Source organism: Chelonoidis abingdonii, chromosome 7 (genome assembly GCF_003597395.2).
Source record: "Chelonoidis abingdonii isolate Lonesome George chromosome 7, CheloAbing_2.0, whole genome shotgun sequence".
NCBI classification, from domain to species: Eukaryota; Metazoa; Chordata; order Testudines; family Testudinidae; genus Chelonoidis; species Chelonoidis abingdonii.
The window spans coordinates 88,661,203-88,679,650 of NC_133775.1; the positions used below are offsets into that span (position 1 = coordinate 88,661,203).

General features: G+C 42.9%; 1 protein-coding gene across 4 annotated transcripts in view; it reads right to left on the minus strand.

Annotated features, from left to right (window-relative positions):
• Positions 1-1,746: 1,746 nt before the first annotated feature.
• The window catches only part of HTR4 (5-hydroxytryptamine receptor 4), a 241,880-nt gene continuing 225,178 nt past the window's right edge, over positions 1,747-18,448 (minus strand). For 2 of the 4 annotated variants that reach the window (XM_032794386.2, XM_075068092.1), the window contains exon 8: positions 2,534-2,608. Coding sequence is in view for 1 of the 4 variants with exons in the window: in XM_032794387.2 (XP_032650278.1) it covers positions 2,521-2,608 (88 nt within the window). In the remaining 3 variants the exon portion in view is untranslated. Of the gene's footprint in view, positions 2,609-18,448 lie in introns of all 4 variants that reach the window. The other 2 variants (XM_032794387.2, XR_012656299.1) reach the window with 2 other exon arrangements.

Below are 18,448 nucleotides of genomic sequence, written 5' to 3' on the forward strand. Positions count from 1 at the left end.
TTACTTGGTTTTTGTTTGTTTGTTTGGATTTTCCTTTTGTTTTGTTTGTTTGCCACTCAGGGCCAGCTCCAGGCATCTGCAAAGGAAGCAGGTGCTTGGGACGCCCAAAGGAAAGCGGCGGCATGTCCAGGTCTTCAGCAGCAATTCAGCAGCAGGTCCCTCACTCCCTGTCGAGGGAAGGACCCGCCGCCGAATTGCCCCGAAGAATGAAGCAGTGTGGTAGAGCTGCTGCCAAAGTGCTGCCGATCACGGCTTTATCTTTTTTTTTCCCCCGCTTCGCTGCTTGGGGCGGCAAAAAAGCTGGAGCCGGCCCTGTTGCCACTTAGGATGAATGCAGGGTCCCATCACTACTTGAGCTACTGTCACAGAACTGAGTCCTGCAAACACCATTCACACGAATAGGTCCACTGAGAACTAAATCACAGGAGTAAAGTTGCTTGGGGATGGTCTTCTCAAAAGCACTCAGCAGTGGCCTAACTCTTCTCCCATTGAAGTCAATGGAAGTTGTATCATTGACTTCAATGGGAATAGAATTAGGGCAATCCTGAGCACTTTTGAAAAGCCACCCCTACACAAGCATGTGATTACTGAACTGGGCCTTTGTGATGAACCAGTATTTATCTCAAATTGCGTCTCTCACGCGCTCTCTTAGAACATCTTATATTTACTGCCAGTAGCCATAGTAAAATATGAAGTGTCAAAGCCAACAGCTTTGTGCCTACTGCTAACCTCTTTGGGTTTTCTAAATTAAAATTTGGCTCTGCCATTTCATCTAATTAGGGCTGTTCCTGGCCAGTGCACTAATGATTTTTAAAAGAAAAGGATGAGAAACTTTAGCATGGAGTTTTTCCAAGTGCAAAGAACGTTTCACAGAAGTCAAGGATAATCAGACACCATGGCTGGAAACCTACTTGCTGTTATCATGCACAAAATCATCCTCCTCAGCAGTACTTTTTCTTTGTTCAAAGCAGGTTGTTTTTACAGTAGATACCTGTCACATAGCAACAGAACATTTAATAAAATAATATTTATATTTATATGTTAAACTCTCATGTTTTAGAAGCTTAGAATGGAAAAAAACACTTCTTTTTAAAAATAATAATAAATAATGTCAACTTTTTTCTTTACATTAAAAAAAATCTGTACATGATTACACAATGTAACAAAATACATTTCTGTTTTCCAGGCTAAGGCCGTCATCTTTGGGTTAGATCTTCATCTAAGGAGGTTACAGGCCCACAGTGTAGAACCTGCGTATTTCCCACTGCACGAAAATCAGACTCCCAGGGTTCCTAGATCTACAGCGTTGCCTGTCATTTACATGCAAAGGAGGAAGCTGCCTACAAGGAATGTAATATCTGCATGCAGGAAGTCGCTAGGATATGAGATTATTGTAAAAGGACAGATGCATAGGGCAACATTTGAAAGTTCTGAAGCTTGTTTTTTTTAAGCCTCACGGGTGGAGTTGGGGAGGGGAGGGAGGAAAAAGCAAAACACCCAAGCAGGAGTTTGTCTTCCAACTGTAGATAGAAGAGCTCTTTAGATGACATATATTTATCAACATGGCACTTAGTGAGCTATTACAGGCTGATATTCCCTAAGGACTTTGTCTCTTGATCAACCTTTCTTTTACAGGCAGGATGCCCAAAGTTTGCCCAAATAAGAACTACTGCATCTAATAGGCAGAAAATGGGGCAGACTGCGACTACTGTCTTCTGGCTACTGTAGAGCAGCACTTGCTGGGCCATGTCTCCATATCAAAGATTATATGTCTCTGTGGGCTGCATTTTAGATCTTCATGGGCTATTTTTGCTCATTGGCTCTTTTACCAGAGATCTTGGTCAGGACCCTCACTGGAAAGTATCTACAGGAAAACACTGTTTCCCTTGATATTGCGCTGGACAGGGGGAACTGTCAGCTCACACTGACAGATCTCACCATTGAAGATAACTGAGAAGGAAAAGAATTCCTTTTCTTTTCAGAAAGAAAACATAAGCACTACGTCTCTCCTGACAGCACCATGTTAGGCGTAGGTGTGACCTTGAGCAGACAAAGGAGGCATTTACTGCCATTCAGCGTTACAGCTTCAAGTCAGACTTTGAAATCTTTAAGATCACAATATTGTGGCCACAAAACAAAGAGGCAGCATGCAGCAAAAAATGGCAGCTGGCGAAAAACCATCAATCTCAGTGTGGGTATGTGTGTGCAAGGGCTTGCGTGTGTGCTCTTTGTGTACAGGGATGGAAGTCTGCACACCTCTGTAAAGCACTGACATTAAGGCCCTGCTGCGTTAAGAAAGTCCAGACATCCTCCTGCAGCAGCAGAGAGGTCTCCTCAATTGTTCTGCACATTGCATCCCCTCCTCAGCCTCATCAGTCACCATATTCATGCTGTTAGCCATTCCTATCAAATCAATACAGGAGGCACCAGGGAAATGCAGACAAATGAGCTTGCATTAGAGTCCTGCTGCTCCAAAATCATCTGGTGTGCAGGTGTGTGGTTCCTCTGCCAGGGTCTTCATTAGAAACAGGACTCCTGGGATTCTGGGTCATTGTGGATGGGAAGTTTCTCGTGTTCCTGATGATGCCCATTATGTAAAACTGTGTACCTAGAGGGGGGAAAAGCAAAAGAAATAGGAGTCACTAGAGCAAATTGAAAAGGACAGAGTGAGCCTTTTCTTTTCTCAGGAGAGTCTGAGACCTAGGCAGGTGTGACTTCAGAGTGCTCCTAATATCCCATTTCCCTGCTCCACCTGCCAAGTAAAATGTAAATCCAAACGCTGTTCATGATGGCAGAAGATGTCTGTGACGATAATGTTAACCCCAACCCCTGCAAAGTAGGAATCTGCCGGTTCATCTAGAACTGAGCTATAACAAGTACCCATGAGGAACCAAGCTAATGAATTAGGAGACCCAGGACTCTGGGGTGGATGTTGGTGACTGAGTTGTCAACACAGAATTGAATCTCTTTAAAGCAAGTATTAAAAAATCACTTTGCTTTGGCTTGGAATGTATGTGTCCTTTAAAGTGACACAGAGACCAGCCCTCTGAGTCATGTGAACCATACACTAAAAACAATTGATTGCTAGTAATCTCAGTTCTTGTAGTACAACTGTCCTGAATACTGATCATTTCATGTCCAATCAGATCATTGCCATGCAGGATTACAACCTCCTGGAGACTCCTGAAATACACACACTTTCCCAATTGAAAAATGAGAGCATTCTGCAAACCAAACTCCACTTCATAGTCACAAATTATTGATTTCCTGCAGACTCTGGTCCCTAACTGATGGTGCTGTAAATGAAGGATGGGGGAAAGGACCTCCATCTCTGCCTCTTCATCCACTATCTGAACTACCAGGCAGCCTCACGTTGCCCTTCTCAAAACAGCTTTATCTACAGCAAGTGGCATTGCTGGCTTAGGCTGCTGGAGACCCATTGTTCTGGTTTCTGTCTCTCCTAGTAAAAGGGATTTGGAGTGCAATGCTTAGTGAAAAGGGATAGGTGTGAGATGATCAGAAGGCTCCTCAGCAACTGGTGCCAAAGTGGCTCATGCAAATCCTTGCAACATTTCATATCTAATCATCAGTCTTCCTTGCAAGAGTCCAGACTCCCCCCAAAATGGAATTGCTGCACAGAACTAGAGGGGAAAAAACACTGTTCACCGAAGCAATTAATTATAATGACTTCTCAGGGCCACCTTGTGAGGCCAGATGTTCAAAGCGACTCAGCACTGCATGTGGCTCCAACAAGCTGGCATAGTTAATGCTTCTCCATGAGAGGTGGTTGCTATGTCAATGTGAGAAGCTTCTCCCATCAACACAATTAGGTCTACATGGGGGGTAGAACTACGTTGCTCAGGGCTGTGGATTTTTCACATTCCTGAGTGACATAGTTTTACCGATATAGGTCTGTAGCGTAGATCTGGCCTAAGTGTCCATGTAAACAAGCCTTTATTCCTCTTCATCTGAAACTTACACATCTGAAACTGTGGAGTACAAAAATATTGCTCAGGCATGCAGGAGTGAAATCAGGAAGGCCAAATCACACTTGGAGTTGCAGCTAGCAAGAGATATTAAGAGATACAAGAAGGGTTTCTTCAGGCATGTTAGTAACAAGAAGAGAGTCAAAGAAAGTATGGGCCCCTTACTGAATGAGGGAGGCAACCTAGTGACAGAGGATGTGGAAAAATGAGGGTTTTTTTGCCTCTGTCTTCATGAACAAGGTCAGCTCCCAGACTTCTGCATTGAGCAGCACAGCATGGGGAGGAGGGGACCAGCCCTCTGTGAAGAAAGAAGTGGTTCAGGGCTATTTAGAAAAGCTGGACGAGCACAAGTCCATGGGGCTGGACACGCTGCTTCCGAGGGTTTTAGAGGAGTTGGCGGATGTGATTGCAGAGCCAGTGCCCATCTTTACAAAAAGGAAGGAGGAGGATCCGGGGAACTACAGGCCAGTCAGCCTCACCTCAGTCCCTGGAAAAACCATGGAGCAGGTACTCAACGAATCAATTCTGAAGCACTTAGAGGAGAGGAAAGTGATCAGGAACAGTCAGTATGGATTCAACAAGGGCAAGTCATGTCTGACTAAAAAAAAAAAAAAAAAAAAAAAAAATAAAATCCTATAACTCATAGACTTGGTAGGGTCAGAAAGCCGAACCAATATGATCATCTGTCTGAACCTGCACAAAGCAAGCTCACAGAACCCTACGATCCAGTTTAACAACCCCTAAACCCATGACCTGAGGTTATTGAAGCTCCTCAGAATTGTGGTTTGAAGACTAAGCCTGCAGAGAATCCACCAGCAATGACCCATGCCCCACGCTTGCAGAGGAGCGGAAAAACCTCCAGGGCCCCTGCCCAAGCCGCCCGCGAGGAAAATTCCTTCCCGACCCCAACTTATGGCGATCAGCTAACCCCTGAGCATGGGGCAAGACTTCACCAGCCAGCGACAGGAATGAATTTCTCTGCCAGTAACTCAGATACCATCCAATTGTCAACATCCCCTCACAGACGCACTGAGCAGACTGTATCTGCTGATAATCCCAAGCACAATTGCCCAAGAAAGATTCCCATCATATCATCCCCCCATATACTTATCAAGCTTAGTTCTTAAAGCCCAGATAAGCTCTTTTGCCCCACTACTTCCCTCGGAAGCTGTTCCAGAACTTCACTCCCCTAATGGTTCAAAACCTTCGTTCTAATTTCAAGTCTAAAAACTTCCTAATATCCAGTTTGTACCCATTTGTTCCTTTGCCTACATGAGTACTAAGCTTAAATAATTTCTTCTCCCTCCCTAACGTATCCCCCTGATATTATTTATATAGAGCAAGCACTATCCCCCCGGAGCCTTTTTCTGGACCAGGCTAAACAAGCAAGATAACTTGAGCCCTTCAAAAGAAGGTTTTCATTCCTCAGATGCATCTAGGTTAGCCCGTGCGGCTGAAAACCTGCTTCCAGTTGAATTCATCCTTCTTAACATGGGACACCAGAATCTGCACACAATACTTCCAGCGTGGAGGTCTCACCAGCGGCCTTGCCGGCCTCTCTTCCTGATAATATATAACAAGTCTGATCAGATAATCGATCTTGCTTATAATCTTCGCTTTACTGTTTCTTTCAATATTCTGCGAGATCGTGGTCAATCTGCTCGTGGGCGGTGGCAATATGGATTGCCAGAAATTTTTTTGGATGTAGTTCATAACTTTTGCGTTCGTAGTATATTAATAACCTGTTTTTTCCGTTTGCTATGAATTCTTCTATATACTTGTTGATTATATAACAGTACTAACACCTCCTTGCCTTGCTGGAAATAAAAACCGCTCACTGATCACCCTAAAACCGCATTTGCTTTTTCAACGGCCCATATCGCATTGCGGCTCATAGACATCCTGCTATCAACCATACCCCAGTCCTTCTTCATCCTCTGTTGCTTCCACCTGATGCGTCCCCAATGTATATCTAAATTCCATATGATAATCCCTAAGTGATGACCTTGCACTTTTCACTATTATATTCATCCTATTCCTTACGTCCAGTTTAAAAGGTGTCCCCCAGATTCTTCTTCTTTATAGAGTCCGGTCCTTCTTTGTGTTATAATACCCCCCAGCTTTGTTCTCCGCAAACTTTATTAGCCATTCCCGCTCTTTGTGCCAAGTCGTAATAAAAGGTTAAATAGATGGGGCCCAAACCGATCCTTGAGGGACTCCATAATAACCTTTTCCCGGCTGACATGTTTCACCCTTCAGTAGACCGCTGGAGTCTGCCCTGTTACCAGTTCCTTATCACCACACTTTCATCTCCCCATCTTTTCCAATAATAACCGTTCGCCCATGTGAACCGTGTCAATATGCCTTTACTGAATCGAGGTAATTAGATCTACCACATTTTCTAATTGCCTTCACGCAGAGTATAACTGGCTACTGTGATGAGGGAAAGTAGTGTGACATATTATTCTTGCTTTAGCAAAGCTTTATACGTCTCCCACAAGTTTATACTTGCCAGCGAGTAAGAAGTATGGGCGGATGAATGCGACTTGAAGATAGATGGAAAGCTGGCTAGATCATCAGGCTCAAAGGTCGGTGATCAATGACTCCATGTCTAGTTGGCGCTGGTATTTAAACAGAGTGCCCAAGGGCGGTCCTGACCGGTTTGTTCAATATCTTCATGAATGACTAGGGATGGCATGGACTGCACTCTCAGGCAAGTTTGCAGATGACACTTAAACTGGGAGGAGTGGTAGTACACTGGAGGGTAGGATAGGTACGGAGGGACCTAACAAATTGAGGATTTGACGCAAAGAAAATCATGGATGAGGTTCAACAAGGACAGTGCACAGAGGATGGAAGAATCCGGAAAAATCCCGTTTTTACTGCCTTTCAACTAGGGACGAATGGGCTAGACAGCAGTTCTGCAGAAAAAGAACCTAGGGGTTAGAGTGGCTGAGAAGCTGGATTATGAGTCAAAATTTGTGCCCTTATTGCAAGAGGCTAACGGCCATTTTGGGCTGTAGAAGTAGGGGCATTGCAGCAGATTGAGGGACGTGACTCATTCCCTTCTATTTGACATTGTGAGGCCATCTGGAGTTACTGGTCCAGTTGTGGGCACACGCACAGGAAGGATGTGGAAAATTGGAGAGTCCAGCGGAGGCAACAAAAATTATTAGGGCTGACACCCATGACTTATGGACGAGGCGAGGGAACTGGATGTTTAGTCTGCAGAAGAGAAGAATGAGGGGGGATTTGATAGCTGCTTTCAACTACCTGAAAGGGGGTTCTAAAGAGGATGGATTTAGACTGTTCTCAGTGGTACCAGATGACAGAACAAGGAGTAATGGTCTCAAGTTGCAGTGGGGGGAAGTTTAGTTTGGATATTAGGAAAAAAAATTTCACTAGGAGGGTGGTGAAGCACTGGAACGGGTTACCTAGGGAGGTGATGGAATCTCCTTCCTTAGAGGTTTTTAAGGTCAGGCTTGACAAAGCCCTGGCTGGGGTGATTTAGTTGGGAATTGGTTCTGCTTTGAGCAGGGGGTTGGACTAGATGACCTCCTGAGGTCCCTTCCAATCCTGATATTCTATGAAACAATTACCCAGTCCTAAAGTGCATGTTTAAAAAGGAATATGATCAGTTCTACTACTTTAGCATGCGTGAAGAGGGGAGGCAAATAGCATTAGACCCAAGATTTGTTCTTATAACACTCTAGCCACACAATGTCTAGAATTGCACACGCCTCTGTGCAGAGTAGGGCCTTTGGATGCATGTACTAAGTACCTATCTGTTAGGGTCTGTGTAACAGAAAAGGGCCTAAACCAAAAGCTGGGATATGAACACACTCAAACTTTGGGGAAGACTGGCTTTGGATCTAAATTTGTCCGGGCTCAAGCTCATTTCTAATATATCTATCAGCTGTTTTAATACTGATCATTATGCATGTGGATATAACCATTGAAATAGCTTACCAAGGGATGGGGTGGATTCCCCACCACTTGAAATCTTTAAAATAAAGATCAGATGGCTTTCTAAAAATATGGTCTAGCTCAACCACAAGATACGGGCTTGAAGCTGGAATTAGTGGGTTAAATGCAATGGCCTGTGCTAGACAGGAAGTCAGATAAGATTAACATAATGGTTCTTTCTGGTATTAAAAATATAAGAACAATTTGCAAAGACTTGATTTTTGTATATTGTGCCGAGTCAGACTGAACACATTTGTGCAAGAAGCTCTATCAAGGAAACATCAGCAAGCCAGGATCTGTGCTACAGCTGAGTTAAGAGAGACCATGTGCTCTGTGAGCAAGGCAGCCATGCTGCAGAATGATGCACAGTCTGTTCAGCAGCAGGAGAGACAGCTATTGAAAAGTGGTTTCATACAAGGCACCCAAAGGAGGCAGCATATCATCCATCTCTGCTTGTAGTCAGAAAGGAATTGTCCATGTTCAGCATTTTAGCAGAAGGTGCCATCTGTATGAAAAATGTGCAAGCTAAAGAGAAATTGTTAGTGTGCTGTAGAATCTCTCAGGGCAGAAATTTATTTTCATGTTGCTTCTTGTGCTTGGTCCAAAAATTCCAACTGTTTGCCATCTGTGAAGATGGGCATATGGGGGCATTCTGTATCACAATGAGCAATCATGCCATAGTGTGAAAACTAAAACAAGGGAATAATAGATGTTCTGTATTATTAACGCCTGGGAGATTTCATAAATATGCAGCGTAAGGGCTTTTCCACTGGTGGACTACTGTGCTATGTGATAGTTTCTCAGTGGTTTCTCCTTTCATATGACATGTTAGACTGCTTAATTGTTACAGTGCTAACTTTAAAAATCCAGATGTAGAAGATCATAAGGCCCCTCCCTTCTCAGATTACAACAGTTTATTCAATCTGCTCTCTGGGATTATCATCTTCCCTTTACAGGCACAAACATTCACAGAAAGCACATTTCAAATTGAAATGGACAAGCATTTGTGCAACTGAATTTGATATTCACTCACACTTGAAGCACTTGCGGGAAACAACATGCCATGTGACTTATCTCACCAATCACTACTAAACCACACTACGTGGATGCTGAATAGTCAGGATAAATGTGTAAATCTGAGGAAATCACAATCAATGAACAGAAAAAGAGGCTAAACTCATTGAGTAAATTATTCACTGCAAATTATTTGCTCAGCTCTACTACCTACAGTGAGTCTCTAATATGGGACCTGTAAATGCTGATATATCAAACTCCATGAGAAATAGCTCCCTGTCCTGGATGAAGCTGACTCCTCCCCTAACTCAGTAAAGAGTGCTTATTGTCATTTCATTTCAGACCACAAACAGCATCACCCAGCAATAATGCCTGATAAAGTAGAGCCATTATTACCCATAAAGGAACTTCTGCCTCAGGCTGTTTGCATGCTTGCAAAATGGTATTTTAATTGTGATAATGACCAATTTGGAGATAATTGCTTCTGCAGCACACACTGTTTCTGACAGTACAATGGACTTTTTAATTAAATGGTTGGAATTAGCTTTCAGCACAGTTGAGGGGCCTGTTTGGATAAATCCTTGACAGATTCATGATAGAAATGAGGAGGCTGTGATCCTAAAATATCTTAGGAATTCACCAAATACAAGGAAAATAATCACCAATAAGATATAACTTTCTTGCAGTTTCCCTTCAACTCTCAGCTGATCACACACACACACACCCACACTGATTTGTACAATTAGGGAAGCAAAGCCAAGATAGTTAGTAGTTTTTGGCTCCCCCCAGGTACCCTGTGCTGCAAAATAGTCCCCAGAACAGTGGAAGTCTGGTGTGCCTGCTTATCTTGCTCCTTCCAATGGGAACATTGAAACTTTAATGAACTAGTTAGGAGGCTCCCTATAGAATTATCTGTCATCATGGTGGGTGAGTCTAGGAGATTGTTTATGGGGCTTTACGGTATTAAAACCAAAGCAGGAAAGAAGCCAGCAGAAGCAAAGGTGGGCATCTCTGCCCTAGAAGAAATGCCCCTGGAAAGCTATCTCGCCGAGGTGACAGCCCAGGATAGTGTGTCACCTGCAAGAATTATATGAGCTAACACTGGAATGAAGCTCAATGTGCCATTGTGCCTGAGCTTCCTGGATGTGAATTCTAGCCCTGAGCCCAACATTAGAGCCAGGATTTGTTCTAGTCAAAGGGTCAAATTCATCCCAACTCCCATTCTGAGTATGGACCAGAGGCTGGGGTAAATAGTGGCTTGACACTTTTGCACCTCCTCTTTCTGTGGGCTGCTGTTGATAGTGGAGCACAACATAGAGTGCTGGGGCCCTTCTAGCAGGCAATACTAGCTGGAGAACAGGAACGTTTCTGTCCCCATTCCCTGGCATGCCCCTTGTGCCTGGTCTCAGTGAGGGTAGTATAAGGCTAGCTACACTGACTCTACGTGCCCAGGATGCCCCCTACACCAGGGGAATTCCCCAGCGGCCACATACAGCATTACAGCATTTTACACCTGCAGAGACAATGTAAAAGTGCTGTAGAACAGTTATGAATCAGTGCCCTTAACTTTAACAATAGCCCAGGCCTACCCCTAGCACTCATATCCATCTCAAGGACCCTGGCTTGATTCAAGTCTGTAATCTTACATTAAATTAACCTTGGTGGCTACCGCAAGGACAGGGGGCTGCTCCACACTCAGAACAATGTCATGAACAATGTGCAAGGATTTGGGTTGCATTAGCAGGCACAGCACATGAAAAACCGCTGGGGTGTGAAGATGGCCCCTGCTGGCTGGAGCTGTCTCACTAATAGACTACAGAGGGGAACTCATGCGTGGCAACTACCTGCACTTTCCGAAGCCTTTGAATAAACATTGGGCTTATCATTGGCTCCAGTCTTGTTAACCTTTACAAATAAAAATATTTATTCCCAAAGTGTAATAACAGCAGAGGAAAAAATCCAAAAATGAAATACCCAGAACACTCCAAGCATGGCAAAAGCATCAATCTCAGCCTTGCTGAGGACAGATTGATAGAGAATAGCTCAGCCTCCCTAAACCTATTCCAGGTAGTGCAGCCACATCTGCTCTCCGTTTGGTAATCACCCCCAAATCTGCCTGTTCATAGTATCAAGTGCTTGCTGAATAGGAAACTTTATTTTCAATTCACGGGAGCCTGGTTTCTGTTGTTGTGGTGGGGAAACATTTGTTGAAGACTTATAACAAATTCTGCAGTTACTTACAGACTAGGCTTGAAAAGATTTGATTTGATTGGGGGGTTGTTAATTCTGTCCCCCACCTAGAAAATGAAGGAAACCGTTTTGCAACATCAACATTTATAGAGATAGATAGGGGTTTTTCTTTTATCCCTTGAGGGTAGTAAAAGTCTCTATATGTGCATGTTTGTTTTGTGTTTGTACATGCATATTTTTGCTTCTCCACGTACATTGAAAATTTGTGTTCTGCATGTAGCTGTGTTAGTTTTGTGAGTATCTACTTGGGACTGGTTTCAGAGTGGTAGCTGTGTTAGTCTGTATCAGCAAAAACAACAAGGAGTCTTTGTGCCACCTTAGAGACTAACACATGTATTTGGGCATAAGCTTTCGTGGGCTAGAACCCACTTCATCAGATGCATGGAGTGGAAAATACAGGAGCAGGTATAAATATGTGAAAAGATGGAAATTGCCTTACCAAGTGTGAGGTCAGTCTAACGAGACAATTCAATTAAAAGTAGGATACCAAGGGAGGAAAAAGACCTTTTGTAGTAGTAATGAGAGTGGCCCATTTCAAACAGTTGACAAAAAGATGTGAGTAACAGTAGGGGGAAATTAGGTTTAGGTTTTGTAATGACCCAACCACTCCCAGCCTTTATTCAGGCCTAATTTGATGGTGTCCAGTTTGCAAATTAATTCCAGTTCTGCAGTTTCACCTTGGAGTCTGTTTTTGAAGTTTTAGTTATTGAAGATTTGCCACTTTTAGGTCTGTTATTGAGTGACCAGAGAGATTGAAGTGCTGTCTGGGTTTTGAATGTTAGGATTCCTGATGGCAGGTTTGTGTCCATTTATTCTTTTCCATAGAGACTGCCCTGTTTGGCCAATGTACATGGCAAAGGGGCATTGCTGGCACAGCTGCAGTGCTGTAGCTGTTCAGTGTAGGCATTCACTACAGCAGTGGGAGGGGTTCTCTCTTCTACTGTCTACACCAGGGGTTAGGCTGGTTTAACAACATCTCTCAAGGCTGTGGATTTTTCACACCCCGAGAGACATAGCTATGCCAATGTAAGTTTTCACTATACACCAGCCCCTAGTACATAGTAAGAACATTCTGTCTGCTATTTAATACACCTGTTTAAAAATAATCTGTCCCCACCTTGGGCTTTGGGTACCAAGAAAATTTTAAATCTGAACTCTAGGAGAGATGAACATATTATTATTTGCAGCACTGTAGCACCAGATAGAAACCACACCGTGCTGGGCTCTGGCCAGACATATTAAAAGACCGTGTCTGCCCTGAAGGGTTTACAATCTAATTTAAGACACAACAAGTGGGTGTAACAGATGCTTGGAGCGACTGGAGGAGGGAGGTTCAGTGTAACTCTCCCAGGAACATGCAGTTACATAGACTTGCTACATGACCGTTAGCAGGCTTCAAGTTAAAATACATTTTTAAATAAACCAGAAATAGTAGTGATCTCAGGGATCCCTAATGAAGCTTGGTAGCAAATGCAACCGGCCTTTCAGCTGCTCCCTGCTCCGCCTCTGCCCCTGCACTCTGGGCGCTCAACGCAACAGCAGCCTTGTATCGTTACACCTAGTTCTCCATCTGTGCCCTGAAAGTATTTGCACTGCATCAGTGAAGTACTAAAGGATCCTGCAGCTGTGTCATAGCTGTGAGCAGGAGTGATGCTGATTCCTCTGGTGTTCTAACTGATGAGTGGAGGAGGAACAAAGGCTTCAGCCGTTTCTCTCCTCATGAGGGCTGTGAAGAACCTGTCTGATGAGAGAAGCTTCATTTCGGAACAGCTTACCAACTTAAGGCAGTTAAACTGGGCAGCCCTCAAACATACCTAATGTAATGGACTATGGTAATTGTTATGGAGTTGTGTGCCGAAGTAGGAAGCAAATGCACATACATAGGGTGTGGTGAGGGGACTGGAATGTAGGTAACACTCACAGCTGGGTCACTACAGACCATTGCAACTTAAAGAGGCCATGACACTGCACCTCTGCCTTTATTTTTGTTAGATCAGATCCTGAAGTCTTCATATGAAAACTAGTGGCACAGAAGGCTCAGAGACAAACTAATCCAGAAGATCTCAAATGCACATTACTGTCTGTCTGAGCAGAATGCCCAGTAGATGGAAGAGTTGAAGCACCCCACAAAATAACGAAGAGGGAGATGGTGAAATGAGATTTCAAAAAAGGAGCCTGGTTGACAGATGGCCACTTCCAATCCCAGTAGGAGATTCCAAGGAGCCTCTGCTATTGTCAGACATGTTGAGAACCCTGTCACTGTGGGTAGATAAAGGCAGGCAGGATGTCCTTAAGCAGGATGTCCTGAAAGGCAACAGAGATAGAAGCATCCCAAGGATGCTGAAAAATTTGAAGACCTAGGACTTTGTCTATGATTAGATCTTAACAGGTTCAAGACAATTTAAGTCCCAACTATATTATGCAGACAAACTGCAGTAGGAGCAGTTTGAGTGAAATCAGAACAAGAGGGGAGGTGGGCGGGTTGGTGGCCATATACAACTGGAACCTAGCAAACAAGGTGAATCAGGAATTGAGGGCACCTCTTAGGGTTGAAAACTGTGCTGGTCTAATAACCTTTTATCCCTGCCTTTTCTTAGGAGACTGATACATAAGAATGGCCCTACTGGGTCAGACCAAAAGTCCATCTAGCCCAGTATCCTGTCTTCTGACAGCGGCCAATGCCAGGTGCCCCAGAGAGAATGAACAGAACAGGTCATCATCAAGCAATCCAGGCTCTGTCATCCATTCCCATCTTCTGGCAAACAGACATATTCCGGGCTGGCCCATTGCAGCTGTTTACAACACCCCTTTTATAACAATCACCCAATATAGTGTCTATTTCTCAAAGCTGTTCCATTCTGATGCATTGAGAGAGAGAGAGAGAGAGAGCAAAATAACCCTTTGCTATAGTGCATCAGAATTACAGTGAACAATCACTTGGCAGCCCAGAGTAGGTTATTTTAATGGATATATCATTCTGAAATAAGCCTTCCACCATCTGTTTGGCCTCATAATTACAAATGCAAACAACATAATTCACAATTGCAACATAAAATAAAAATAAAAAAAATAGAGATGTGATTAAGATGATTGTGTAAGGTAGTTATTCCAGGCCATCAAGCATCTGTTCTGCTTTATTCCTGTTTCAGGCACAGGTGGAAAATGGCCTCTCTGATTCTTTATTCTGTAGCAAACAGTAATTTGCAATGTGTTTTCCTACAGTAGTTACAGATGTAGTAAGAAAAAGTAGGGAAGGTTTGGGGCAGACAACGTGATATACTCATGTCTGCATTAGTAGTGGAGTGAAGAGAACCATTTAGGCTGTGCTGAAGCAGAGTGGGCCATGAAGCATTCTGGGCAACGACACAAGTTTATCCCAACCCTAAGTGGAAGAAGTTGCAAAAGAATTAGAAAGGGGGAAAGGCGGGGGGAAGGAAAGAAACACTTCACTTTCAAAAGTAGCATTCCCCATGTTTAACGGTGTTAAGGGAAACACAGTAGCTCCCAGAGATCCCAGGATGTGTGAGTGGGGACTTCATGGGCAAGGTTAAGCAGCCCATGGCTGTGTTATCTTTCGCAAATGACTTCTATGAAGCTGGAAAAGGGACGATGAGCTGCTCCACCTCCAGCCCACTCATTCCTCTCCCTGCTCATTTATCTCCACTCTTCTTTCCAGTAGATAACTAGTTAGATAACTAGTTCCTTACATACCATAGGATGAATTTCACCAGGCCCTGCTGACTTGAATTCCTAGTACTTCTGTTCACTTAATTCTCAGCTGTGATACTTAGAAAAATGCCTGGCAAAAAGCTATGGAGTAAAATTTTCAAAAGCACCTAAGTGACACAGGAGCCTAAACTGCATTTTCAAAAGCACCTGAAGTTGTACTGACTTTCACTGAAAATTAGGTTCATCTAAGGCCCAGATCCTCCAAGGTATTTAGGCACTTCACTCCCGTTGAACTCCCAGTGACTTTGAGGATCTGGGCCCTAAGCCACGTAGGTTCTTTTGAAAATTTTACCCCGACAATGTTGAAGAAATAGTTACACATTCCAAATTTCTTCAGGGACGCAGAATATACAAGGTATACTCCTTACTCCTGTTTAACTGTGCTGGTCCAAAAGCAAGCAGAGCCTGCGGTAGATTAGAATAATAATATTAATCACTAATTATCTGCACTCACGTAACATCTTTCATCCAAGGACTACAAAGTGCTTTTTAAAGATTAAATGATACTTACCTACTTACTCTCATGTAGATAACAATTATTTTCTCTGTAAACAGATGGGACACAAAGATGTGAAGTGGTCACACAGGGATTCAATGACCAACAGTTCTGCGCTATACTCACTAGACCACTCTAACATATTAGAGAGACAAGGTGGGTGAGGCAATATCTTTAACTGGATCAAGAGACAAGTTTTGAGCTTACACAGAGCTTGAAAGCTTTCTTCTCTCACCAACAGAAGTTGGTCCAATAAAAGATATTACCTCACCCACCTTGTCTCTTTAATATCCTGGGACCAAGATGGTGACTACAATACTGCATACATTGAAACATATCACATTTGGAGGCTGTGTGTGTAAGGAGCTAAGAATCAGGCCCAACTGATTCTTTAAGTTACATCAGGGAAAATCCAGAGTAACTCCTGTCTATGTTATTTATATGGCCTCCATCTAAGTTCTGCACAATCTTGAACGTATTTATACTGTAAGTTATAGCATCCAGTTAGATAGGGATGTGCGATTCTCCCCATCTAATGGGTGGGGAACTATGGCTCACATAGACTAATTGGCTTGGCCAAGGCAACACAAGAAGTCTGTGGCAGAGAACTGAACCTGAGTCTCTTGCGTCCCAGGCTCGCACCCTAACCAGTGAACTGTCCTTACCATATTTAGAATTAATTTCCACTGATGTTAATTCTATACCTTAATTTTGATTTGCTTCCCTCTTTAGTCACATATTCTTTGCTGATGAAGCTGCTATGAATTTTTCATTAAAAACAGAAGCCCCCTCCGTAGCCTATATTTGTGGTGTTATGCAATGGAAGTGAACAGCGGTCATATGTGATTAAGTTTTCATTTCAATTGCAATATGTGGATTTACCTGCCATAGCAACCTACATGGAACCCAAAGGGTGCAAACAGCAGTGACTTTAAGTCCTGGTAGGTTGTTACTCTTAGTTTGTTTGTTTGTTTGAAATGCAGGAGTATGCTTAATCCGGTTATCAGGCTGGGTTAGATTGGAACGTTCTGCTTGATCAAGTACGCAGCCTAATTTGGACAAATTCTTCCCCATTTTGTTTTGAATTGACATTTTTGTTCTTTGCCAACCAGATCAAAAAGAAAAATTCAGTTCAAAAGGAAACAAAACGGAAAATGGAAAATATTCAATGCAAATTGTGAAACATTTTGATTAAACAAAAACTGCACTTTTCATTAAAAAAAAATCTTGCTAGCACAATTTTGACCAGCTCTTTCTCTGCACATTATGGTATAATTACAGATTAGCCTTCAACAAATCCATCTGGGAAAATCAAGATTCTACATCTTCAGGCTATTTACTGTGGCACTAATAAGCAAGGCACACCTTTCCCCTTATGACTCCATATGAGCAAGCATTACAGGGTCTGTGGTAAGGAAGATGGAGAGCAAAAGTGAAGGGATAATTATAAAAATAGGTAAAACAAGACAAAAAATTCACCTCACAACCTATTCTTATTGGGCTGTTGGCCCAATGATATAAGAAGATCCATCACCAGGCAGAAGTTCCAGTTCTTCCTCCACATTTGGAGGCATTTTTAATCTGTGGGTCCAAACCTATATTGGAACATACTAATCACAGATGGTTCCCGTGCTTATCACTGCTCCACTCTTAATAAGTGTGTGGACTTCATGGAACAAACTGGCTTCCTTCTCTTTGCAGGCTCAGAACGGAATGACTCAGGCCTCCAGCTAGGGAAACTGAACCGCCATATTTGGGCAACAGTTGAAAATCGTTACAGGATGTTAAGGAGGACAATACCACCTACTCTACCCCGTGAAACAGTGACTCTGATGGAAAAAGATTTGGGAGTTGTGGTGAATAATCACCTGAACATGTGCTCACCCTGTGACAGTGTGGACAAAAGAGCTAATTTGATCCCTGGATGCATAAACGATCTCGAGAATAGGAATAGAGACGCTATTTTACCTCTGCATTTGGCACTGGTGTGACATCTGCTGGAATACTGTGCCCAGTTCTGCTGTTCACAATTCAAAAGGGATGTGGATAGACTGGAGAGGGTTCAGAGAAGAGCTCCAAGAACGATTAAAGGATTAGAAAACGTGCTTTATAGTAACAGGCTCGAGGAGTTCTATTTAGTTAGCTTAACAAAGAGAATGTTAAGGAGTGACTTGATTACAGTCTATAAGTACCTACATGGGGAACAAACATTTAAAAATGGGTTCTTCAATCTAGCAGAGAGAGCTATAACACAATTCAATGACTGGAAGTTGAAGGTAGACAAATTCAGACTGGAAATAAGGCACAAATTTTTAACAGTGAGCGTAATTAACTACTGGAACGACTGACCAAGTACTGTGGTGCATTCTCCATCACTGCATTTTTTAAGTCAAGACTGGAGGTTTTTCAAAAAGATCTGCTCTAGGAATTATTTTGGGGAAGTTCCATGGCTTGTGTTATACAGAAGGTCAGGCTAGAGGATCACAGTGGTCCCTTCTGGCCTTGGAATTTATGAATCTCTGAACCTGCTGAATACAATTTCTTGGGTGTAATTGAGCTTGCAATTTGGCTCTCATTCTGCTTTTTTGCTGATGTGTTAATGTTGCAGAACATCTTAAATTGATCTCATATTCCCTGTTGGTAACCTAGCTAACGTTTCCGGTACAACTGCGCAGACCGTCTTTCTGTAAATTACTTATTTACCCTAACTTCAAGAGAGAGAAAGATTTTGGTTTCTGATTTGTAATCTTTGTGTTTCTTTGCATGATTGACATCCTTTCACTCAGAGGCAGACATATGGTTTATAGAAGGTGTGTTTGTTAAAGATATATTAGCCCTTTCACATACACATCTGTAATTCCTTAGGATCTTCTTTGCCTTCTGCGTGGCAAATTTTTAAGGAATTTCTTTTGAATGGACCAAAGCAGCAATGATATTTAAGTGTATGCAAGAGCTAGGAGACCACTATAGAGCTGTTCTGTTAGCACTCACTGATGTTTAAGAATGT